Consider the following 25,182-nt stretch of genomic DNA (forward strand, 5'->3'; position numbering starts at 1 on the left):
GAGCTGGAGGAAGCAGGAGTGGCTCCATCACATCTGGGAGCCCTCACCACTGGAGTGAACACAGATCCAAGAGACAGCTGCCAGAGCAGGGCTTAGAGAGATTTATTGATCCAGTTTATTGTTGACACAGAGCATTTCTTAACATCCACCGTGTCCGACAGGCGCCATGCTGTGCTCAGTATCTGCACCAGAGCTTTATACACATCTCAGCTGTACATATTAACACACAGGGAAGTCAATCCATCCCACTCCTCCTGAGAGAAGCCAGCCCTCATGCACACTAGTAAATAGCAGGGTTTATTTACAGTCTGTTTCAATACCTGACTGCACTGTGAACGACACACAGCCCTGGGGCTGTTTTCCAGCTCCAGGGGTGCTCAGTGGGTTGCACTGGTACTGCTGGAACGTGCCAGGATGCAGCCTCAACACTGTCTAGTGCAAACCAAGCCTCCCCCCAAGCCCTGGCTCTGGGGCAGAGGGGATTAAGGAGTGCATGCAGTTTGCCCAGGGGCTTTAGGAAGCCCATTTCAAGTTCTGTGGAGGATGACAGGCCAGCATACCTACTTGCTTGAAAGTGAAGTGAATCACCAGGAGCCCTGAGCCTTTGCTCACCTGCCTGGTAGAGCTGAGTCAGTGGCAGGAGGATGCACTGCTCCCAGTCCCTGCTGGGGCAGCACCCCACACCAGGGCTGTGAGCATGGCCCAGCAGAGCAGCAAGGCACTCGTGTCTCAGAGAAGGTGCCTGGTCCATCTTGCCTAGAAAAGCAGGCCAGGCTGCATTGAAATCCAGTAGTGGAGCATTTCCCTTGCATGGAGTGTTTTGACATCTCTCTCCTCCTGCAACGTGCAAGACTAAGCACAGGAGCCAAAACTGCAGCAGCAAGGTGTAATTAAAGCCAACCCTGTTTTAGCATCACACTCCTCAGAGCTCTGTTGTTGTGAGATGCCATGTGAGTATCTGATGCACTGCCAGAGCCTGGACCGTGCAAGGTGTGATGGAAGGTTTGCTGCAGGCTGTTTTAATAGCGTTCGGCTAAACTAGGTCTCGGTATCTGTCTATATGTGGAAATCAGGTCGGGTTTATCCCGTTAATGGTGCTAAAAGCAGACGGGCTCGGCGGGCAGGAGGCTGGGCGTGCGGAGCCCAGGGTAGCCACACGATGGAGCTGAGCCCTCGGCTGAGCTGACACCCGGCTCGGCAGCAGAGCAGTTCTGGGATATTCACAGGTCCTCCCAAAGGGAGTCTCCGCTGCCCATCATCACCTGTCGGCATTTCAGCGACACACGTCTGGGAGATGCTCCGAGCACGGCACGAAACAGGGTGGCTTGCAATGGGCTGGCAAAGCTGGAGGAGGAGGAGCAGGACATGGTGCCAAGCTGTCATTTGTCTGCCTGGGCTGGTGGCAGTGCCGAGTGCTGCTGGGCTCACTCAGGTTCCTGGTGGCACCAATCCTCCGTGGGAACATCCTGCCATCAGTCCTGGCAGGACATCAGTTCAGCCGGGATCGTGGTGCCAGAGCCGGGCAGTAAATCTGCAGAGCAAGGGCAAGGGAGTCCTTCTCTGCAGAGAGCTCTCCCCAGGACTCGCAGGAACTGCTGGTGGTGTCAGCCCTTTGCTTGAGCTGCTTCCCATCCTGAGGCAGGGCTGCAGCCCAGCAGCAGAAAGGCACCTGAGCTAGTGTATGGCACCAGGAATTAACTCCTGGCCATGCATCCTGTGTGGAATCCCACTCCTGGGTGCTTGTGCTGCCTTCACCACTCCCAGAGCTGGGCACACTTTTCCAGCCTGACGTGCCAGCACCTCAGGTGGCCACTGCCACAGCGAAGCCCAGGCCTGCCCCACGTGTTCTCTTCAAAACCCAAAGTTATTTCAAGCCTTCTGCCTGCCAGCATGAAATATCACGCAGGGCTGTCAGCCTAGAGGAAAAGAGGAGCCTGCCTACAAGTCCCCATGATGGGAGCATTCCCTTCCCTCCCCCTGCCAGAGGGGACAAAGGAACAGGAAAGCTCCTGAGAAGGACAGCACTGGGTATAAGGTGAAGCTGGGCAATGGATCAGGAATGATGCTCCCAGCCAGTGCAGTGGGAGAAGCGTGCACCATCCTTGTGTGTCCTTTCATCAGCTGCAGTGCAGGGGCAAAGTGTCCAAAAGCACATCGAGGGCTGTTGGGGAGTCCTGGTCCTCTCACACTCCAGGCTCCCTGAGGTCAGCCTTAACCAGAGCTGTAGCCACAAGCTGCTGCAGAAGGATCCTTGGACCACAAGGACTAAGAGGAAGAGGAGCTGGAACTGATTTTTTTGGCTATTTCAATGTCCGACTTGGCAACCAGAAACCGCAGCTTTTTCCCTCCGGAGCGGATGAGGTCCACGGCACTGCAGGGAGCAGCAACAGGGACAGAGGTGAGTTCTGGCTTCCTCAGGAGCCTGCCAAGTCATGGATATTCACAAAACACCCCCCACCTTTTGCCAATCACCTGTGCCTGCTCAGGCCTACACACAGGGGCTGTTTCTCTCCTGCCTGTAGCTTTGTGGAGGGCTTGGCCTCCAGGTACGTGGTGCCAGGACGAGGGCAAACAAGCCGAAAGCTGCTCTGTGCTATGGGCACCTGGGCTCTGCCTCTGAGCTGGCCCTGGGGTGGGATGGGGCTGGAGCAGCTCTGCATTGCTGACACCCACCTCTGGAGCTCTCATTTATTTCCCATATATGCTCCCCAGTTGCTGGTCCATAACCCCTGTTCCAAACCCACAGCCTTCCCCCCTCTCTGGTGTCCTGTGCAGGTCACTGCTGGTACCGCAGCATCCTCAGGACTGCAGCAAAACAGCCAGAAACCTGGACCTCCCAGTAACTCCTGCCCTGTGTGAGGTGAGACTCACCTCTGGTAGTCTGCCCCGATGAGGCTGGTGCCGTTGACAGCCAGGATGCGGTCCCCGATGGAGAGCCTGCCGTCGGCAGCCGCGGGGCTGTCCTCGATCAGCGTGCGGATGTAGATCCCCGGGGAGCACAGAGGTGTGTGCTGTGGGCAGGGGAAGGCAGTGAGCAAAAAAAGGGACACAAGGATTTGTGGCTCCAAAGGGCTGAGCTCCCCAGGCAGGGTAACTCTCCCCCAGGGCTCACAACCAAGCCTGAGGGCAAGTGGGACCTTGGAGATGCTTGGGAATGTGATGGGGATGGTGGTGACAGTAACAGGAAGGAAATGTGGTCCTTTAGTTTTGTATCAATTTATACACAGAGAGGTGGGGGCAATCTGCTCTTGTTCAATTTAATTAAGAGCAAAGCATTGTTAACCTGCAGCCATGTTGGGATGGGAGCTCTGCTCACACGTCCCAGGGCTCGGTGATGCTCTGTTTCCTACTGCACAGATGTGAAATGCCATTTAAAAACATGATCCACCCCACAGTGCCAGATTCCTCCTAATGCAGAGGAGGAGCTGTTTTGACACCCTGTGAGCCTCCCTGCTCCTCTCTGCTTCTCCTGCCACCGCTGAAGGGTGGAGGAAAGACCTCGGCTGAGTCATTTTCCTACCACAAGAGAGCTGAGCCTGTTTGCTCTTCCCAGCTGCAGGACAGCTGTGGACTTTGCATGCACAGCACAGTGACCTACGAGTACAGATCCACTGAGAGACCCCTCTGTGCCTCCTCATCCCCAGGACAAGCAGCCTAGCTCCCGTGGGAAGCCATCAGCTTTTCTTGGGGTGTAACCCAGCCGTGTCAGGGCCATCAGCTGAGAACTCACCACGCCGTCGATCAGCCCCATGCCCAGCCCGATGGGTCCCCTCTCCAGCTCCACCACGAACACGTAGCAGAAGTCGTCGGTGGCCGAGCTGCGGCTGGAGGATTCCGGCGTGGGGTAGTCATAGGGGGTCGGCGAGCAGCCTGGCAGCGGAGAGAGCGGCTTACGGCTCTGGCACCGCCCGAACGCAGCCCCCGAGCCCCGGGGCAGCGCCAGCTCTCGGTACCTTCGGGGGTGCTGCCTTTGGTGCCGTTCATGCCGTTCCTCCGGGGGTCCTGCAGCCCTTTGCCCGTGCCCTGCGGGGACTCCGGGCTGCCGGAGTCGAAGTTCAGGGGGGTGGTGGGCGGTGTGAGCAGGCAGGAGGAGTCCGTGGGTGCCGTGCTGCCCTTGGGGACAGGACTCCTGCCCAGCTGCAGCTGCTTGAGCTTCTCCTGGAGCTGCGGCTCGCCGGCGGGGGGCTCGCTGGTGGCCAGGCAGAGCTGGGGGTTGCCCTCCGGCTCGGCACAGCCGCCCAGGGAGCAATAATCCTCCGGGGCGATGGTGCTGCCCAGGGCGGCCGCCGGGACCTCGCTCACCTCCAGCACCTCCGGCGTCGTGCATGCCTCTTTCTTAAGAAGGAGGAAAATGCTGTGGGACCCCCCGCGTGTGCTGTTCACCCCCTGCCTGTACCCCAGCGCCCTGGTGCTTTCGTGACACTGCCAGGCTTGTCCCCCACACCCCAGTTTGGTGGCCAGGGCAGTGCTGGGGATGTTTCCAGCCAGCCAGACTGACTCCTGGTCATGTCCCTGCTGGGGGATCCCATTGGAAGGGGACACTGAGGTAGCACAGCTCCTCCTGTGCCCCACGGGCTGGGCAGTGTGACAGCAGGAGGCAGCAGTGCCTGTGAGTGCTGCAGGGAATGGGGACGGGATGGGGCAGGAGAAGGGGACCTGCTGGAGGGAATCCTCCACATGGCAGCTGAGCTTAGCACCCACAGCACGTATCACCCTCCCCGTGCTTTACAGGCATTAGCTAATTACTGCTTTCCTGCAAGCCTGGCTGCTGGGGACGAGCAGGGTGCAGCACAGGGAGGACAGGGAACACACAGGGAGAAGGGGAGCACTGCCCACAGACATCTCCCCTTCCTCCCTGCTAACGAGATTGCTGGGAAGAGCCTGTCCTTCCAGCTCACCTCCCCGTGCCCCCCATGCTGGGGGATTAGCAGCACTAATCCTTCCAGAAGCTCTCCATGAGGGCACTGCCACAGCTCCAGGCTGCAGGCCAGGGCAGCAAGCCCTTGGCACTGGGCTTGGAGGGGTCTGCAGAGGGACCCAAGACCCTCCTGCCCACCCAGGAGAGGAACAACCCCCCTGTGGGATACAGGCTACCTTTGGGAGTGCTGAGCCTGACCCCTCGCTGGTGTGGGGGCTCCTGCTCTGCAGGCTCCAGAGGAAGTGGCGGATGTACAGGAGGTGTCTGTAGATGTTGTCGTCCAACGTCTCCACCTCCAGGTCCACTTTGAATCCCCCGCTGGGCAGGATGATGGGTGGGTGGTTGTCAAAGGATTCCAGCATCTCATCTGAAAGGCAGAGGGATGGAGGTTAGCACTGGCTAGGCTGCACCCCACTTCTGCCTCCCAGCTCTCAGCCATGTGCAGTGTCCCAGCTGGCATCAGGGACCTAGTGGAGCCAGCAGCATCCCTCACTGGGGACAGCAGAAAAAGCCTCATGCACTTTGCATCTTTTGCAATATCTGAATTTTGGAGCTATGGTTATTACCAATTGCTGAAGTTACTACAGGACACCCAGGAAGGGGAAGGGAATTACCTGTGTGGTTTGTATGTGACTGGAGCAGGCTGACCAGGACTCACCAGGCTGGAAGGTGGCTGGGCTCTCCTCCTCACTGGGCTGCCAGGCTGAGATGCAGCCCACGTCCATCACTGCCTGGCACTGGCTCAGCACCCGGTGCAGCTGTGCAGGGCTCAGTGCTGGGAACTCAGCTCGCAGGGATGACCAGGTCATCTGTGTGAGGAGACACAGCAGGAGGTGGGGCAGAGGTGAGAAACTGCTTCTTCTGAGGAGCAGGAGCTTGCAAAGGGCGCAGGAGGTCAGGCAAGATGGAGAGAACCAGAACAACCTCTCCTGGTTACTGCCCACCCACAGACCCTGGGAAAGGGCAGCCGGTGGCAGGTTGCAGGAGGGACACATCACTGTAAGGACACCCCAGACATCGAGCAGGCACTCTCCTGCCCATGCCCATCCCAAAGCCACGAGCCCCAGGCTGGGAATCCCTCACCTGCACCAGCTGGGAGCCAGGCATGGCCAGCAGGTTGGCCACGCTGGCGAGTTTGGCGAAGAACTGCTGGGAGAGCTGCTCGAAGCCAGCGCTGCGCAGCCAGTCCAGGAGCAGCCGCACGCTGGCCCGCAGCTTCACCCCCTGAGACCAGTGGTAGCAGCCCAGAGAGGAGCCTGGGGAGGCAAAGCAGCCATCAGCCATATCAGGGAACAGTCCCCCTGCCCCAGATTAATGTCCCCAGCATCCTGTGGCTGTGATTCCTGGTGGATCTTACCTGGCACTTACAATAGGGCAGCTGTGTTAATGAGGGCTATGAGCACCTCAGGCTGCTATAGTTTATTAATGAGCTGCCCCAATTAACTGCCCTCAGTCTCCTCTGCAGTGGAATGGGGATGGGATCTTTGTGGGGATGGGGACCCAGGAGCCAGCAGCTGGGTCTGTGCTTGGCCTCCCTATAACAATGCTCAGACCTGCCCATCTCCAGCCCCCTCCTTCCCGTACCCCTTAAGGTGGCACTGGGATGGACTGGAGGGCGTGCCAATAACTCAGTCCCCTGTGCGCAATTCAAGGAGGACTGACCCTTATCCAGCAGCTGGTTGAAGAGCAGGGTGTTGGAGAAGAAGAAGAGGTAGGCAAACATCTGGGAGGTGATCTCAGGGTGCACTTCGTACTGGTGGAGCAGGTCCAGCACAGCCTGGTAGATGAGCACGACCCTGCGGAGCTCCTCGGGCAGCGGCGGGGTGCCCCGCCAGCTCTCCCGGCACTCACTCTGGAAGGGGTTGCACTCCAGCAGGGCAGGGAGCGACACGTACAGACACTGCAGGGAGAGCAGCAAGTTCACAGCAGACTCACTTTGTTGGGTTTTTCTATTTTTGCACGAGCCAAGCCTTTCCTTCACCTTCTCAAGCCAAGCAAACCCTGCCAGTGCTTCTCCAGCAAGGGGCTGCTTCTATTCACCCCGGGCCTCCATGGGCTCCAGTGCTGTGTAAAAGTTTTAAAAATTATAAAAATTAAGGTAGTTTGGCAGTTAGAAGAGATGGTGTGTGACGCCAGCTAAAATCTGCAAAACACGGTGTGAACCAGGGCAGCAACCAATCAGCTGGGCAAGAGAGTGAAAGAAAAGATCCATGGGGATGATTTTCCCTATTGCTTAAATGGGAGAGCAGCTCCTTGCACTCTTCTGCCGGGGCAAAAGGAAGAGGAGGAGGGCTCAGGGGAGGAAGGAGCCGCTCTGGAGCGGTGCAGGAGCAGCCCCCGTGTCCCCGTGTGCCAGTGGCCAGGGAGGCAGGGCACAGGGCAGCCTTTCTGTGCCGCACACTGCCCGCTCTGTTCCCAACGCCGCCCGGCTCTCGCGGGCCAGGGGCCCCTTTCCATCACGCCCTGAATCACACCATTATGCCGCGCTGGCCCGAGCCAAGCAGCCCTCCCCAAACACCTCCCCCGAGCCGCTGCACTGCAGACAAGGAAACACGCCGCAGTAATTCAATACTTTTCCTGGGCTGCAACCAAAAATCGGGGCGCTTCAGCCCGAAGGAAAACACCTCAGCGTGGTGCAACTGCCAAGGAGTAAAAGCTTTAAAAAACCCTCTCCTGCACAGCCCTGGGGATGCTCGTGCTGGCCCCGTGTGACGCTGTACCTTGGAGATGTAGTAGACACACTGCTGGAAGGTGTACATGATCACCTCCTCCAGCACCGTCATCGCCTCCTCGCTGGCCGTGATGGTCGAGGAGAACAGAGACTCCTTGGAGCCTGCAGGAGGAGAGGAGGATGGGGAGCAAACCTGCAGCAGCAAGGTCCCCAAACTCCCAGGGTGTGGGTTATTGGGGTTTCCAGGTTTGTATCATCCCCCACAGCTCCCATCACTGCTGGCAGCTCAGGGCTGCACCTTCCTTCCAGCACCTGCCTGGCCCAAGAACATTTTAACTGTTTGCACAGACCAGAAAGTTTCTGAGGCTGGTTTAATATCCTTTTTTTTTTTTCCCTTTTGCTGAGCAGTTCTGCAGGGCTACCTACAAATCCAGGGTGAAGAAAACCCCCCATGGTATTAACCACAAGCTGCAGTGGTGGCAGGGGATACCTGTGTGTGAACACAACACAGCCTGGCTCTGGAGCTGGGCAGCTCCATGGCAGGATGTGAGGCTGGATGTGAGGCTGGATGTGAGGCTGCTCCTCCCACAGATTTCCCCAGCCCACAGCACAGAGATGTCCCTGCTGCTGAGGATTATGGAGGGTTAACGGAGCATCTCGAGGGCACTGACCACCACCTGTGACTGGGGATTAGCAGAGCAGAGTTGCTCTGGTGGAACAGGCAGGATGCTGCACCCAGACTTACCTTTGATGTCCAGCTCTTCCTCCATGCTCTGGATGTAGGTGGGTGATTTCTGCTGGACGAAGTAGAGGATCTCGATGGCGTTGGCCATCCAGAAGATGATGTGCTGCAGGTCTGGCAGAAGGTCTGTGATGGTGAAGCGGGACAGCGTGGCAGGGTCCTGGCTGGGGAGACACAGCAGGTGTTAGACCTGCTGCTCCTCAGCATCCTCACTCAGGCTTTTGGAGAGAAAACAGCCAGCCTGGGGCAATGCCAGAGAGCTTTCACATCCCCCCACCCCCAAGCCCAGCACTGCCCTTAGAAGGACTCTTTACAAGGAAAAATTCAGTGATTTCTGCTCTGTGGGGTGGCAAAGGGGACCCTGTGGGGACCAGGCTGACCAAGGCCACCTGGCCTTTGTGGGGTGCCCCTTTTGGGGGAGACTTCCCCTAACACAGATGAACTGCACTAAATACTTGTGGCTGAAGAGCAGCCTTCCCCAGAGGTATGTGCTGCTCCTGCCAGCTCTGGACAGTTAAACCCAGCTCACCCGCCCTGGGCTGTGCAAAAATAAAATAAAAAGCATCTGGGAAATTTCTCAACTGCTAAACTGCTTTTTCTTGCTATAGGAAGGACTTAGGAAGCATCCTTGAAGTTTATCCCAAAGGAAAGCTCACAGCAAGCACCAACAGTTTCTCCAGACACTGATTAAGAGATGGGGTTTTGGAAATGGCTGGGAAGACAGCTCCTTGCACCACTGTGATTGTCCAGAACGGTGCTCCCAGCACTGACACCCTGTGCCACCACCCCTGGATGCACACACACAGTGCCAGCTCCACCTCAGCTCCACTGAGGGGTCTCCAGCATGAGGAAGGTCAGGTTCATCACTCAGGGCTGAAGCCACAAGTGCAAAGCCTCAGCCAGGTCTTGGATCAGAGAAAACCCCAGAGCTGCTGCAGGTCCTGTTCCCTCCCAAGCTTTTCCAAACACACACATTCTGTGCAGGCATCATGGTTAAAGGACCAGAGAGCAGAATGCGTGGGATTTAGCAGGAAAACTCATCCTGCATCACTGCTACAAGGCTGGGAGTGTGGTTTTACAGACTTCCCTCACTCATGGAGAAAGAAGCAGGTTGAATTCTCCCCATTTTGAGGCTAAACAAGGAGGGTCACACTTACTGCTGGGATTGCTTTTCAGCCAGCTCCCGTGTCCGCTCCTGGGCAGGGAGAGAAGGGGAAAGCACAGTGAAAACCAGTGCCATGGGGTGGCACGAGCATCACCCCCAGCAGCACTCAGTGCCACCAGAGACCAGGCTGAGAAGCCCCCAGGGAGGGGTTGAGCAACACCCCCACCCCCCAAACACCCCCCCATCCCACCGCTGACTGACCCACACCGTCCTCTGGATCATTTTGGCCGCTTTGAGCAGCAGCTGCCCGAAGTCTCCTGGCTCAAAGTTGGTGGCCGAGTGCTGGATGCAGAGGCAGAGCAGGAAGGCGGGTGTCAGCTTGTGGTCATCCCCTCCGGGCTCGATCAGGGTCATGATGCGCCGCAGGAGCACATCCTCGGCCGCCGGCTCGAACTCCAGCTGCAGCCTCCTGCGGGGCGTCCTGGGCGAGGGGCCCCGCTTTTTGGCAGCAGGGTCCTTCTCCCTGAGCAGGCTGCCACACGCCCCGCACACGTGGGGACCCTCGGGGTGCAGGGCTCGCAGCCTCAGCAGGGTCTGCGCCGGCAGCGGCTGCGCCTTCATGGGATCCTTGTAGAGGAGCAGGTAGTAGAGGCCGAGGGACAGCAGGTCCCCGTGTCGCAGCACCACCGTCCGGGCCACCTCGGAGAAGTTGACGGCGATGCCAGCGCCGGCGATGGGCTCCAGCACCAGCTTCTCGTCCGAGCGATGCCGCGAAGGTCGGAGCTTCCTGATGGTGCAGTGCAGGGGCAGGATGTCGGGGGCTGACAGGCTGATGCTGGGCTTGCTCGCCTGTGTCCTCTGGCCCACCGTGTGCTGCTCGCGGTTCAGCAGGTACACCAGGCTGTCCTGCCGAGCGAGGAGACGCAGCATGAACCGGGGAGGGGGGAGAAGGGACCCTCCTTCCCTGCCATGCAGTGAGTGCTGCAGCCTCCCGCTGTCCCCAGCTGTCCCCTCGCTGTCCCCAGCTGTCCCCCATGCACCTTCGCATGGCAAAAGCATTTCTGGTTTTTTACTGTCCTCGCTGCCAAGCAGGACAGCGGCGATCCCTGCCTTGGGCACGCCAATAAATGGGTACAATGACTTTGGGCATGCAGTAAATGGGGCTGCTTTGGGCAGAAGGAGCCCTCCTTCCACCTCTGCCCCTCATCCCTTCCCCAGCTGCTTTTCCTTCTCCTCCCAGCGATGCCTGCACCCCCTGCCCGGGGGGACAGTGGGACCCCGGTCAGAGCATCCACCCCTGGCCCTGCCTTTCCCTGCAGCCTGCCCGCACACCCCGAGGCAGCTCAGGGGACCACCCCGTGCCTCAGTTTCCCCAGCAGCGCTAACGGGATGGCTGCAGTGCCGGTGTCACCCTGCCAAAAACTTGGAACAGCCGGATAATCAACGGGCACAAAGTAGCCATTAACTGCGAGAGCCGACCCTGTCCTTTGCAGTTCTCCAAGTGCCTCCAGCAAACGCACTGCTCTTGCAGCCTCTGATTCCATCTGTCACTAAGGAAGCAGCCGGACAGGGGACGGGGCAGCTCAGCCACCACCCGCAGAACCAGGATCCCTTGGGCCGGGGCAGGGATGCTGCTTGGGGACCACCTCGCATCCCTCTGGGGCATTGCAGAGGATCACTGCTGCCACCTCCGTGTTCCCCGTACCTGGGGACAGGCTGGGGACAGACTTGAGGACAAAGCTGCACGTCCCAAGCCCGTTTCCTAAAGGATGCTCATCCGCACCACCACCACCACCACCACCACCACCTCCCTCGACCCCAGCAGCTCCGGCCATGCAAGCATCCCCGCTCCCTTTTGGGGGCTTTGCGGGGTGGGAGAGAAGCAGGGGGTGCGCAGGAGGCGGCGCGGTGCTTACATGCTGCTGGCTGTAGCCCTGCAGGAGCAGGAGGTGCGGGGACTGGTAGAGGGAGTACCGCATGCTGCTGCCGCCGCTCCGCGCCGCCGCCGGGCTGCCGGGCAGGGTGGAGCAGTGCCGCTGGAGCCGGGCCCCGCTGCCGGCCCCGCTGCCGGCCCCGGCCCCGCTCCCTGCCCGCCGAACCGGGGTCCCCAGGCTGGTCTCGCTGAGGCTGCGCCGCAGGGCCGGGGGGGGCCCGCGCCGCTCAGCCCCCGCCGCCCGCCGGGCCCCCCGCGCCCGGTGCCGCTGCAGCTTCCGCGCTTGGGCGTTGATGCCTGCGGGGATGGGGAGGGGAGACAGAGCGGTGTTCAGCCCCTGCAGCCCCCCCCGAGCACCCCAGCCCCGCCGCAGCACCCCGCGGCTGGAGGGATGCTGCAGCTCGGAGCGGGGATGGAGCAGCTGGAGCCCTCCCGGCGCTGCGCACCCACCCCTGCCTGCATGTCCCTGCTCCTTTGCCCTCCCCGAAAGGTGACGCCGGCGCGGAGAGTTTAGTGTCCTAATGCCACCGCTAAAAAGGGGGTGTCCCAGCCCTCCCCTGGCCCCCAAACCTCACTGAACGGAGAGCAGCCGGTCCATAGCATCCCCCACCTGCCCTGGCCACACTGCAGGGCTGGGGGGAGAGGAAATCCCTGATAAAAAGGAATTGCACTCTAGCTTTGCTAATAAAAAAATAATAATAAAAAAAAAAGAGAGCCCGGATTCGGCTTTCAGCCCTTCGGCACTCGGTCGCCAGCAGCAAGGGGGAAATGCAGGGACCCCCCCTCAATTCCCCCGAGTGTCAGCCAGGCATGGGAGCTGCAGTGGAGCCCGGCTGCAGCAGGAACAAGCTGTCATTAACTTCTCCCGAGCATCAATTCGGGCAGAGCTGTCTGTCCGTGAGACAAACAGGAGACGGAGTGAATGACCAGGCCTGGCCGAGCTGCAAAAGCAGCCCCTCACATGGCACCCCCAGCCCCGGGGGGGTCCCCCCGTGCTGCAAGCGTGGCTTCAGCTCTGCAGGAGAAATGGGAAGTTGTGTGTCCGAGGGGTGATGCTCGTACCTCAGCTGGGCAGCCTCCTGGGAGCAGGTCACTGGCATTCGGGGAGGACGAAGAGAGGGGACAAACCTAAAGGATTTGCTTGCAGGAGCAGCAGTGCAGCGTTGTCGGTGCAGCACCAGAGCCTGAGCCCCGCTCCCGGCTCGGCTGACCGGGGAGCAGGCTTTGGACAGCGAGATTTGGGGACAGCTGGCGGGGTTTGGGGACGGCAAAAACAGAGCCTGGTGCCCAGGGCTGCTTAAAGGGACACTCACAAGCTCAGACCCAAAAAAAAGAAAAAAATAATCTGCCTTATTTGGTGAGGAATGGGCTGCTGGTTCTGAAATACATTTTTTTGTTTGTTTGTTTTAAATGGAGTGCTCCTTTGCTGGGAAAATCAAAGACATGGGGATGGGGAGGGGGGTGGGATAGGGAGAAAATAACCCCTGCTGTTTACATGCCTTGGGATTAGGGCAAGGCACAGTCAAGCCACCCCAAGGTCCCCTGCCCATGTCCTTCTTAAAAAGGCAATTGGCCCCGCTCCCGTCCCCATCCCGGGCACGGCACGGATGTGACATCCAGGGAGAGCACCAAGCCCACCCAAGCCATGCTGCTGGGCGTGCCAAAGGCCACCCCAAACGTGTCTGCAGGACACTCAGCTCCCCCAGGAGCCCTGTCTGCAGCCCACATTGTGGAAATGGGCAGAGGGATGAAGGACAGCTGGGGCAATGCAGATCCCAGGCTGTGGGAGCAGGGAGGAGTGGGGCCGGATCCTGGGGAGCAGCTGCTGCTGGAGCTCAGTGGGACAGAGCAGGGCCTGCCAGGACTGGGGTCCCACTGCCTGCACAGACAGCCCATCACCAGCCCCTTATCGAGGGGAAAGGAAGCTTCTGTATTTATTTGGTGTAGGAAAAAGCTGCTTTTTCACTGCCAGCAGAGCCCCCGTCACAGGCTCCCACTAACCCCGGGGCTGTGCTGGAAAGATAAACACAGCTCTTTTCCTGAGCATAACAAAGTCCCTCCATAAAACTGGGTTAGGTTTTTTTCATCCTTTGGTACTGTTTTGTCCTCCCAAGCATGTGCAGGTTATTCCACCCAAAACTCAAGACTGAACATCTCCAGGGCAGAGCCAGTGGCTGCTGAATCCACACGGAGACTGGGATGGGAACAGCGTGTAAGGAGCCTAAGAGCACCCCCAAATATTACATTCCTCCCTGGATAGCCAGGACTTGGACTGTAGAAAGGAAGTACCACTGTTGGGGTGTTAGGCCTTGTTAAAGTTTAGGGCTGGACAAGCTCCAATGATCTCAGGCCTAGGGGGAGGTCAACAAGGCTTGGGAAAAAGGATGTACCACTGATAGTGGGCACAAAGAATACAGAATTTACAGGCCACAAGGACATTTGGCAGAACTCCCAAGATAAGGAAGAAACTAATAGAAGCAATTCAGCAACTGTGCTGAATCAGCTCTGACTGGGTAAGAGGCAATTCTGGCAGGGGGAGATTCACGACCACCAACCCAAGAAACCACCAGCTCAAAACAAGAGTGCTCTCTCCTTCTCTGACCCTCCTCCTTCCTCTTTCTCTACCTTATATTGATTGCTAATAAAATCTGTATTATTTACTTCAGCATTTGTCTCATTTGCACCTCAATTCAGGCAGAGGCATCTCTCACTAATCAGATCCTAACACAGGGCTGGATCACATCCTTAGGGAGAGCTGGCACCCCTTGGGCAGCATCCATCAGACCCCACCAAGCTGCTGCCTCTAAATCCATCCTGCAACCCAGGGGAAAAACTGTGAGTTGTGGTGCCTGGGATCTTGGCTGGGATCTGCCTCTTTTTCAGCTGAGGAAAGAGGTTCACTTTTCCTGGCTGGGAAATAAATCAACAAATAACTTTGTGGGCCCCAGGAAATAAGAAATGCTTTGAATGTACCCAGGAGGGACTAAGACCAGGCTAGTCCTTCCTAATGTAATTGCTCTGCAGACTCTGCAGGGAACCTTCCCTGGATGCAGTTGTGCTAAGGTATATCAAAGCCAGATCCTCAAAGGCACTTGGTAGAGCATCTTTTAGAATAATAGGCTTAAATCCCAAGTTTCTGGAGCTGCGTGTGCAGTTCAGCCTCCAGCCTCTTGGGAAAGCTCCAGTTAGGACAGGACCTGATACAAAATGGGGGTATTTTGGAAAAGGGAATGCCACTGAGATGCCGAGTGCTGCAGTTTGTGGGTGTTTTCCCTGCATCTCCATGTTTTCCTTGCTGTCTCTATGCTCCCCAAAAGGAGCAGGGCTGGGGGCAGCAGGCAGAGAGGAGCTGCCTCTTTTGCTGCAGAGGCTCTACCTGTGCTGCCAATTAGTGGCATGAGGAGCCAGCACTGTCCTCCCCAGAGGGAAGCAGCTAATAAACTAATTAGGATAATGGGTAACTGAGCAGATAAAACTCTTAAGCTATTTGCTAACAGGTCATGGATGGATGTGGAGCCTTTCCCCCAGCCAGTGATGCACCTGCATGACCCCAGTGGTCCCAGTCATCCCAGTCCTGCTGCTCCAGCAATGCCCTGTGTGGGGAAGAGCCTTCAGGTATTTCCCTGGGGATGAAGCAGAGCATTCCTCTGCTTTTCTCTGAGGGAGCTACAAGCCTAAAGTCCCTTTATTTTTGCACAGATGTTGTGTTTTCCACGCCGGTGCCTCACGACCCTGGGCAGGCAGTGCTGCTCAGCAAGGGGACCTCTGCCAGCCTGAGCCTGGTGACAAGAGTGACCCTGGTGAAGGGCACTCATGGTCAATACCCCCTGCACCAGTTTTGTCTTTTTGGGGTGCTGGGTCACAGGCTGCATCACTCACATTCATTGCTGGCAGTTTGCAGATGAGGCAGGAAAGGGTGGTCCCAGCCCCACAGCATCCCAGTGCCACCAGCACAGGGTGAGACTGGTGACACAGCTCCTGGTGCCACCACAAGAAAGGGCTGCAGGAGTGAGATTTTACCAGGTAAGACAACTGTGGGCTGTGTAGTCTGCAGAGCAAACAGCCTGACTGTGGGTGTAGCTTCTGCCTTGGAAGAGCTTGGTCAGCTATGGAAAATGCCCAAAGGTTAAAAAATGGGGAATTTCCATGGCCCCACCCAGGAGTGCTGAAACAAATGAAGTGATAACGAAAGCATAACGGGCTTATTTCCAGATCCAGAGCACAGGATGCCATCAGGAACTGCTCCTTCATCAAATGCCCAAAGGGTGCCAGTCCCAGGCCAGCTCGAGGCTGCTCCTGTGCTGGGCAGCCCAGACCCTGCAGCTTCCCCTGCCTGTGAGGGAGCCAGCCTTGCACTCCCACAGCTCCCAGCCCACCCAGGATCCAGGTCACGGGCAGGAAAGTTGCCTTCTGCATGTGAGGGGGAGGATTTGAGTGTGACCTTGGGCTGCAGGGAGCTGCCACGTGGCCCTGCCCACCGTGTGCTGCAACCACTGCACTTGGCTCTTGCCCTTCCCTCTATTCAACAAAAGCTGTTTTTAGAGTTGCTGCTCTCCCAGGGTGCTTCACAGCTCTCTGATCCTGGCTGAAAAAAGAGCTGAAGAGAGGAGCAGAGCATCCACCTCCTTGGCCCAAGATCTGACAGCTGCCACCTCTGTGTCTCATGTGCAATGAGCTGGGACCACCTGTGGCATCCCCTCCTGAGCAGCCACAGGCTGGACACGGTGAGGATGGAGGCAGCCCTGTCTCCTCAAGAACCAGGTGAAGTCCCAGTTGAAAACTGCAGCTGGGTGGGTCCAGCTGCCCCTGCTCTGCCCTGGAATGGCCACGGCTGGATTCCCTCAGCATGTGCCTGGGTTCCTTCCAGCCTTTGTTAGGATGGGTGGGAGGGGAGCTGAGTCCCCCCTGGCATGGGACAGGTTGGACTATTTGTTCTGCTGCTGCTGGGGCAGAAACTTGGCTCTTCTTTGCCAAGCACACAGAGTAATCCTGCATCACATCATCATTTTAGTTCTGACAATAACAGCCCTTTCCTACAAGTGGGAGGAACCGCTCGGGGCCCATCCCAGCAAAATCCTGTGGCTGACACCTCTGGAGCCTGTTCCAGACCCCTCTGTCAGCAGGTCTGACCCAGCACATTGTGCAAGTAAAAATCTGATTTTAAACCTTTCTGCCCTCATCCTCACAGGGCTTTTAACTGAGGGTGGGAGGGGAAAAAGCTTCATTACTATGTGCTGGGGTCATTTATGAACCTGCTGGTTCCTAATGATGCACTTATCTCCTCCTGCCAGCCCTGGCCTCCATCAGGCACTGCTGCAGGGGCTCTCCTGCCCTACATTGCTCTCTTTTCATTAGCTTTTCATTTTCCTTAATTGCTCCTGCAGATTTGCCCAGGGTGTCAGGCCTGGGGGATGCCCAGAGGGAGATGGGGATGCAGGGGAGCAGGCACGAAGCTGGGGATACCAGGGTGCTGGCTCACTGATGGGAAGAGCAGGAAGCACTGATGCTGTTGCCTGCTGCTCCCCAGCCACGAGCACAGTTTGTTATTAACCCCTAAACTGGCTGGGATAAATATCTGAGGTCCCAGATACCAAATTGATGCAGCAGAGTGCTGAGTCCTGCCTCAACCCAGGAGCCTTGCAGCTAAAATGTGGCCACCCTCCCACCTGTACCACCCCCTGCACCCAAAGCTGTGAGTGTGGGAGGGCTCCTGGGGTGCACCCAACCCCTCTCCCTGCCCCACACCCAGCTCTGACCTGCCGTGGTGGTATCCACATCCCTGGCCGCCATCTCCTCCACCTCCGCCCTCCTGCGCAGCTCCAGCCGGCGCGAGAAGCCCTCCCTGGGCTTCCAGAGGTCCTGGATGAGCAGTGGCTTCTCGTGGTCGCCCAGCACCCTGAGCCCCTCCGTGTGCCACTGCTTGTCGGGGCCCTGGAAGCGGCCGATGACGTCGCAGAGCGCGTACTGCGCGGCGCTGAGCTGGCTCAGGCCGTAGCGCTCCAGGGCCTCCTTCACCAGCTCCCGCGCCCCCGAGCTGCCCGTCACCAGCACGCTCTTGTAGTTGGTGCCCGCACAGATGTTGCCCCCGAAGATTTTGAGGATTCCGGGGGCCGAGAGCTGGGTGGAGAGCTCGGCCGGGTCGTCCTCGGCGGCCGCCGGGGAGGCCGCGCTGCGGTCCTTGTAGCTGAGGGTGCGGTACAGCACCTGGGAGAAGAGGCGGCTCTGGCGCTTCAGGCGGCTCTTGGACGGCGGAGCCATGGTGGAGGACGGCCCGTAAAACATGGTGCGGGAGGTGGTCATGAAGCACAGCTGGGCAGGGAAGAGAGGAAAGGGGAAGGTGAGAGGTTTGCAGGCCGGATGTGCAGCAGGGGAGAGCGAGGTGGTGGCCATGGAGGAGCCACTGTCACCTCCAAGGTGGCAGGTCAAGGGAGGGTCATTTCCCTCGTGTAACCCAAAATGGAAAAACTCAGCCAAGCTGCTTGGCACCAGCACGGTTACCCCAGGATGGATTTGTCCCTGAAAACACAGCCTGGAGAGGCCCTGTATTTCTCCACGGTGTGTACCAAGAGTCCCTCATACCCAGGCAAAATGTAGTGGGAGGAGAGCAGAGCCCAGCAGGACTTGGCCAGGCCCATCCTGGTCAGGAGCCAAGGCATCAGGAGTTACTTTCACTAACGAGTTTACAGAGCAATCCCATTTTTTAGAGGTGAAGCAGAAAGCTCAAGTGCAAATTCACTCACTCTGAGGTCACTGCTAAATGCTTTTGCTCAGTGAGAGGCACAGGGTGAAAATGGGCTTTAATTAGCCTTTCTAAAAATGTCCTGACTCCGGCAAATCGCTTGGCTGTTGTTTGTTTGTGGAGGACATTCAGGCCCAGGGTGGCATCGCTGACAAGGCTGCCCTTGTCACATTTACCCAGGGCAGGGCTGCTCAGGGCAGCCCCGAGTGGGCAGAGACTGGAGGAGAAGTGGCCAAGGCTGTGTGGCAGCAACAAGTGCTCCTCAACCCCCTGGAATGGACTGGGAACCACAAATCACTTCTGGATGTAGGTGGGTAGCACTCCTGATGTCACTGTCACCATCTGTAGATGGCTTTGAAATCCCATCCTGGTTTCCCCAGCACCTGGTGCTTGTGTGGTGTTGATAACCCAGAGCCACACTGGGGCTGGCAGGGGAGGGCTGGAATGACAACTGAGCATTCCTGATTGGGACAGAACCGAGAACTCCCTCATCTCCTGATCTATAACATGCAGGGACTCCATGCACACACAGAGAAACCCCAAAATGTCCCATCCACAGCTGCCTGAGCACGTGGATCAGCAGCTGGGCTGATCCAGCTGTTCCTGGCTGGGGACACACGAGGTGACAGCAGACTGCCACAGCTGCAGCCCCAACTTGCTCGGGCACAGCCGTGCCTCCAGAGCAAGCTCAGCACTATCAGGCAGAATGATGCGGGCCTGGAAAGCCTCCAAACCACCATCTAATTCAGGAAAAAAAGAGCGTCCCTGCTGCTAATGGAAGAGGTCACCTTCTAACCCAGAAACCACCTCCAAGCTGTTGTGAGGAGGTTGCTGCAGGGTGTGCATCACCCCATCCCACAGCCTGATGCCCATGGAATGCTGCAGGTGGGGAAACTGAGGCACCAGGTGCTAAGGATGTGGCTGGGAGCTGTGTAATCCTGCAATGCTGCTGCACCCTTTCCCCTTTCCCAGCCCTACCAGGACTGTGAAAATGCTGGGGGCTGTCCTTCTCCCCAGCCTGCTGGTTCCAAAACTGACTCCTGGTGTGCTCAAGGGCAGGAGTCCTGGCACAGGACAGCAGGGATGAGGACCCTGTGTGTTATATTGCCCCAGAACTTCACCCCAGCTCACTGGGTTCAGGTAAGGCTGCTCCTGCTCCCACTTTGCAAGTGGGGAAACTGAGGCAGGGATGGGGCTGGGGCTGTGGCTCCCCCCACACTGCTGCTCCTCCCTCTCCAGCTGAGCCCAGAGCTGCTGCTCCTGCTGGGGACATCCCTGGGGACATCCCTTGATGTCTGCTGTGTGACATCTCCCGGGAGTGCCGTGGCAGCCCCGACCTGGGGAGCAGGTCAGGGCACTGGCAGACAGTCAGGTTTAGGAACAGCTGCCCCAGGCCTCCAGCACAGCCCTCATTAACATTGACCAGAAGGAAAACTGCCCCAGAGTCCCTACAAGACCTTGTCATCAAGAATGCAAAAGACAAAACTTTGTCATCAAATCACTGGTTTCATGGATTTAATCTCCTCCACCCTGAACTACCCCCAGCACAAAGGGAAACCATTTACCATCTGCTGGTGGCAAAATCATTTCTCCAAGCCCACATCACAGAGACACCATCCTTGCTTCTTGCAGGTCCCTGCCTGGTTTTGAATGTGTTATTTATAGCTCAGCTATTTTTCTGCTCTTTCTATCAAATGCAGCTCCTATAGAGTTCAGGGGCAAAGACATTTCACCAGGAAAAAATCAGAAGCCTGGATCAGGAGGCGGTGCCAGCCTGGTCACCTCAATTTTCAGCATCTAGAGCAGCACCGGTGTGATTTGACCAGGCACCAGCCTGGATGACCTGAGAAATCACAGCTTTCTCCTGGGGACAGCAGAACACACCCGGTGTTAATCCCCCTGAGGGCTCTAATGGACAGGATAAGATGATAATGAAATGGGCTCCTCCCACATCCGTGCGCTCGGGCATCTCCCACCAGGAGGAAATCTCTGGTGCGTGCAATCCCACTGAGCCCTGCTGCAGGAGGGGACAAGCCAGGAATGTCACACCTGCCAGCAGGAATGTCGCACCTGCCAGCAGGTCAGTGGGACCCCTGCTCCTGGACATCCCCAGCCGCTTTCTCACTGCAGGCCAGTTCCCTGGAAGGATGCTAGCCTGCAGCTATGGAGCATGATCCAGACTTTCCCCAGAGTCCCTTTCTCCAGCATTCATGGCATTGTCTCTCTAACAACACAAGAATTAGTCAAAAGCCTGGGATTGCCTCCCAGCGAGATCTGTGTCAGGGATCCTTCACCTCATCACAGCCAGCGCCTGACCACACCAAAACCAGCTATTTTCCACAGCCAGCTCTGTGTGTCTGAGCTCTGCAGAGCTGACAAATGCCCGTGGTATTCACGTGGCCACCACATGTCCTTCCATCACCACAACTGACTCTGCATCCGCCGGGGACTTTCCTGCAGCCTGAGGTTCCTGCTCCCGTTACGGGTGAGCAGCTCCTTCCCAGTGCCCCCACCCAGCGCTCAGGAAAAGCCTCTCCCTACCTTGCCATCCTTCTCACGTGCCTTTTTCCCTTCCATTTATCCTCCTTCTCAAAACAATCTTTGCTCCTCGTTGTGCATCATCCTGGGCAGGCGTCTGTCACGTTTCTGAGAGAGCAAGAGGAGAGAGGTCCTGGGTGGCTCAGAGACGTCGGCTGCTCGCAGTGTGCTGGGTTTGGAAGGCTCAGAGGTTCTGCAACACGGTCCTGATGTTTGCATGTGGGCTGCTGAGCCACATCTGCACCCCTTATAACCAACAGCACCAACCCCATCACATGGGAGACCGGGAGAGAACAGCAGGAGGAAGGAAAGGAAAGGAGAGGAAGCAGGAGAAAAAGAAAGGAAAGGAGAAGGGGAGGAGATGGAAGCAGCCACAGCCCTGTGACCTTTATCTCTTTCTCCTAAGCACACGTGTCCCAAGGATGCCAGGCTGGGGATGCTCTGACCCACAGGTGGACAAACAAGCCCTGAACCAGCTCTTTCCCCCAGCATGCTGGGATGCTCACTGACATTTGTTTTCCTGAATCTCAGTCTGTTCTGCTGGACACCAAGAAGAGCCTTCACCACAGATCTGTGAGAATAAAACCACTGGTGACCAAGAGACAAAGGTAAAAGAAGCATCTGCCAAGTGCCACCAGGGATTTCATGGGTGTTGCTCAGAAAGAGCCATCGGGGCACTCTTATCCATGGCTCCACCATGATGAGAGATAAATGCATCATCCTCTAATTAAATCACCCAATCAGGGCCTCGGTGTGGTTCGATCCAGTCCCTCTTGCTGGCCCAGCCTCGGGGCTGTGGGAGAAACTCTGCAGGTTGTGATGCAAAAGGCAAAGAGGGGCTGACCCCACCTCTGCTGCTCCACTTTTCTTCTGATGATTAATCGCTCCTCCTGGTAAAATATTTATGCCTTATTTCCAATGTGTCTGCCCTCAACTGCCAGATATTGATTCTTGCCATCTTTTCTCTGCTCAATTAATGAGCTTTTGGCTACCATGTATTTTCTCCACTGCAAGAGTATTTAGATGCTTTTGCCAAGCCCTCCTCTTTCCTCTTTGATTTGATTGATGAGTGGATCATTGGATGGCCCCCTCCTCTCCACTGTAAGATCCTTTCTGCAGCCCCTTGGTCCCTTCCCCTCAGACTCCACATCTCCTCTGCTGAGAAGGAAAGATTGGATTTGGCTGCCATAAGCCCAAAGTTGGTTGTGACCAGAAATGCAAATAACTGCACTTTTTTTTTTTTTTTTTTTTTTTTTTTTTTTTTTTTCCCAGAGACAAATTTCACATTATCCTGAAAATTTTCAATTCTCCAGTGCAGAAATGGGGACAGACAGGCAGCCACCCCCCCAAACTGCTGCCTGGTGAATCCCTGTGCTGTCTCCCAGCATCTGCATGTAGCTCCAGCTGAAAATTTACCATCCAGATTAGGGACAGGAAACCACGTACAGCCACAGTTATTATTTTTGGGTGTAAAAGATTTCCATGTTCCATCCTGCTCCAGTTAGGATGCCTTTTGCTCACTCAGCTCACCACCCGGATTTGTACAAACCATTAACACTCAGCTGCTCTGGGTCACATCCAGGTTTTTCAGAAGTCATTTCCATCTCCTTTCTTCCAGATTAGTGATAAAAACACCAAGTCCATGTTACCAGCAAGCAGTGCCCAGCAGTGATAATCTCCCTGATAACTGCCTTGGAAATGGATCACTTTTATTTAATACCAGCTTTCTTGACACTGTGCAATGTCAGCTCTAAATACTGGACTGGATTGACTTTTTTAATACTGGAAAGTGCAGATTTTTACAAGAATATCACCTCACATAACTCAAATGCTTCTCAGAAGTGTATTACAGCCAGAGAGTCACCTCTCGTGCTGGAGACTGAAATAATTTCTACTTGCCAGGAGTTATTTTCCATACAGCCACGTTGGATGGCAGGAATTTATTCCTGGTGCTGAAGTCTTTAATCAATTCAAGCTCGAGCCAGGTTTCTCCCTCTTCTCCCTGGGGGGATGCTATCAAGCCAATCAACCTGTAGCTACCAGGTCATCTCATTCCCTTTTGAGAAGAGCAACAACACTGTTAAAACACTTTTTAATCATCTGGAATTTCCCCGAGGCTCATCCCAGCACACGGATGGGTGGTGAGATTTTAGCTATAACCACTCCAGAATAGGAACCAGAAAAGCTGTTTCCTCAGATCTTTGCTTGACATTTTTCTCTTTTTTTTCTCTCTTTCTTTTTTTTTCTGCCTTTCTTTTTTTCTTTGGGATGGAAACCGCTGGAGCGGCAGCCCCGGACTAACGGCAGTGACCGCAAGCCTGGATGCTGCAAGTGGAGGGAGAGGCTGCTCCGGCACTGCAATGTGGAACAAATTAGAACTCGGAGAGCAAAGGAAATGAGAACGCCCTGGTGGCTTTGACGTGCGCTCCTCAGCTCCAAATCCTGCCCCTCTGCAGATGCCATCCCCACAGAAAACCCCAAACCCTCCAGCTCTGAGCGGAGCCCCCCGCTCCCCTCCTTGGGGACCGAGTCTCCGCTCCAGAGCCCGGCCTCTCCTTGCGCGAGTTTTATCCATCTAATCTAGGGGCAGATCGGAGGCTGCTGATGTCCATGGCTCCCTCGCTGCCGTCTTTAGCCGGATCAGGGCGGGTAAACTCCTTACCACGTTATTATTAGCAGTAGGCAGCCTGGACCCGCGGCCCCGGCACTGTTCAAGCAGGATTCAAGGCAGCCCCGGTCCCGCAAACACAGCTTGTCCCAAAGGCATCTATGCTCCACAAACATTATAACAGTCTGGGACCTGAATCCACAAGGACAACAGGAGTCCTTTCAGCAGCTTTTCATTTTACAGGTTTTTTTCCCTCCTGTAATTATTTTGCAGGGTCTTTTGAGCCGCCAACGTGCACCAGCTCTCCGATAATGCACCAGTGCAAATGTCAGCCCTCTGCCCGGGCATCTATTCACACACCCCAGAAACACTGCACAAAAAGCATTTGCTTTCTGCTGCCTCCCGAGCTCCACAGTCTCCGTAGGCTGCCTAATTATAAGATCTTAGCAATAATTTTTTTTTTTTTTTCCGGCGATAATTAACTGGTCCTGGAGAGAGCTGAAAATAAGCACTTCCCAAGCAAGTAGCGAACTCCCCTGAGTTTTCTCTGCTAAAGTTACAACTCAGCATGAAACTGCTCCAGCCTCACAGGGACTCAGATCATCTCAGCACCTCCCTGCCACGGCCTGGGATGCTGAACACAGGTGAAATGGAGGGTGTGGGACAGCAGTGGGATCCCAAGGGGTGTGCAAGCGGACAAGGATCCCAGGGGGCAAGCAACGGGAAGAGGGATCCCAGGGGGTACGGAATGGGGAGAGGGATCCCAGGGGTACGGAATGGGGAGAGGGATCCCAAGGACCGTGCAAGGGGCAGAAGAAGCCCAAGGGGCATGAGACTGAGAGAAGGGCTCCAAGGGGCATGAGACTGGGAGAAGGATCCTGAGGGGTATGGAATGGGGACAAGGATTCCGAGGAGAGTTCAACGAGGAGAAGGAGCCTAAGGGGTATGGAACGGGGATGATTCCAAGGGATGTGCGATGGGACACGGACCCCCAGGGACAGGCTCCCCGTGTGTCCGGCCATGGGACAGGACAGGGACCCTCGGGCACAGCCCTCCCTCCGGCCGTGCCCGCTGCGGTTCCGCGGGCAGCGCGGGTCTCCCACGGCAACCGGACAAGCCCCGAGCGCCGCGCTCCTCCCGCCTCCGCTTCCCTGGGGACGAGAACCAAACGCTCCCGCCCGACGCACTGAGGGTGTCCGGGGACTCAACAGCGGGGATCTGCCCCCCAGGAAAGAGGGGTCCCTGGGGTAGGGTCTGCCTTTTCCCCCGCGGGGTGCCGGTACTCACGGTCGGAGCGGGGCAGGCTCGGCGCTCCCGCGGCCGCAGCGCCCGGAGCCGCCGGGGCTGCGCGGGGACCTCGGGCCGGTCCCGTCCCGCCGGGGCGGAGCGACTGCGGCCGCGGCGCCCCCCCGCGGACAGCGGCGGAACTGCAGCGACTGCCCGCGAGGGAGCGGCGGGGAAGGGTCGGGATAGGGAAGGGTCGGGATTTGGGAAGGGTCGGGAATGGGGAAGGGTCCGGATAGGGAAGGGTCGGGAATGGGGAAGGATCGGGGTTTGGGGAAGGGTCGGGATGTGGAGAAGGGTCGGGAATGGGGAAGGGTCGGGAATGGGGAAGGGTCGGGACTGGGGAAAAGTCGGGATTGGGGAGGGTCGGGATTGGGGAAAAGTCGGGAATGGGGAAAGGTCGGGAATGGGGAAGGGTCGGGATTGGGGAGGGTCGGGAATGGGGAAGGGTCGGGAATGGGGAAGGGTCGGGACTGGGGAAAGGTCGGGATTGGGGAGGGTCGGGAATGGAGAAAGGTCGGGAATGGGGAAGGGTCGGGAATGGGGAAGGGTCGGGATTGGGGAAGGGTCGGGATTGGGGAAGGGTCGGGATTGGGGAAAGGTCAGGATGTGGAAAAGGGTCGGGGATTTGGGGAAGGGTAGGG

The 25,182-nt window shown here is 57.1% G+C and overlaps 1 protein-coding gene across 1 annotated transcript; it reads right to left on the bottom strand.

Moving 5' to 3' along the window:
- Window positions 1–78: 78 nt before the first annotated feature.
- On the bottom strand, window positions 79–21,822 carry RADIL (Rap associating with DIL domain). The gene is made up of 15 exons (XM_033073787.2): window positions 20,650–21,822; window positions 17,126–17,678; window positions 11,353–11,666; window positions 9,698–10,342; window positions 9,489–9,526; window positions 8,335–8,495; window positions 7,639–7,751; window positions 6,581–6,818; window positions 6,002–6,174; window positions 5,577–5,727; window positions 5,095–5,285; window positions 3,954–4,335; window positions 3,731–3,870; window positions 2,872–3,011; window positions 79–2,371 (listed from the first exon to the last, which is right to left on the bottom strand). Exons 1-15 carry the CDS (start codon window positions 20,683–20,685, stop codon window positions 2,266–2,268), a joined length of 3,381 nt encoding a protein of 1,126 aa, XP_032929678.1. The 5' UTR covers window positions 20,686–21,822; the 3' UTR covers window positions 79–2,265.
- Window positions 21,823–25,182: the final 3,360 nt, after the last annotated feature.

This window comes from Catharus ustulatus, chromosome 16, assembly GCF_009819885.2.
Source record: "Catharus ustulatus isolate bCatUst1 chromosome 16, bCatUst1.pri.v2, whole genome shotgun sequence".
In the NCBI taxonomy this organism is placed as follows: domain Eukaryota; kingdom Metazoa; phylum Chordata; class Aves; order Passeriformes; family Turdidae; genus Catharus; species Catharus ustulatus.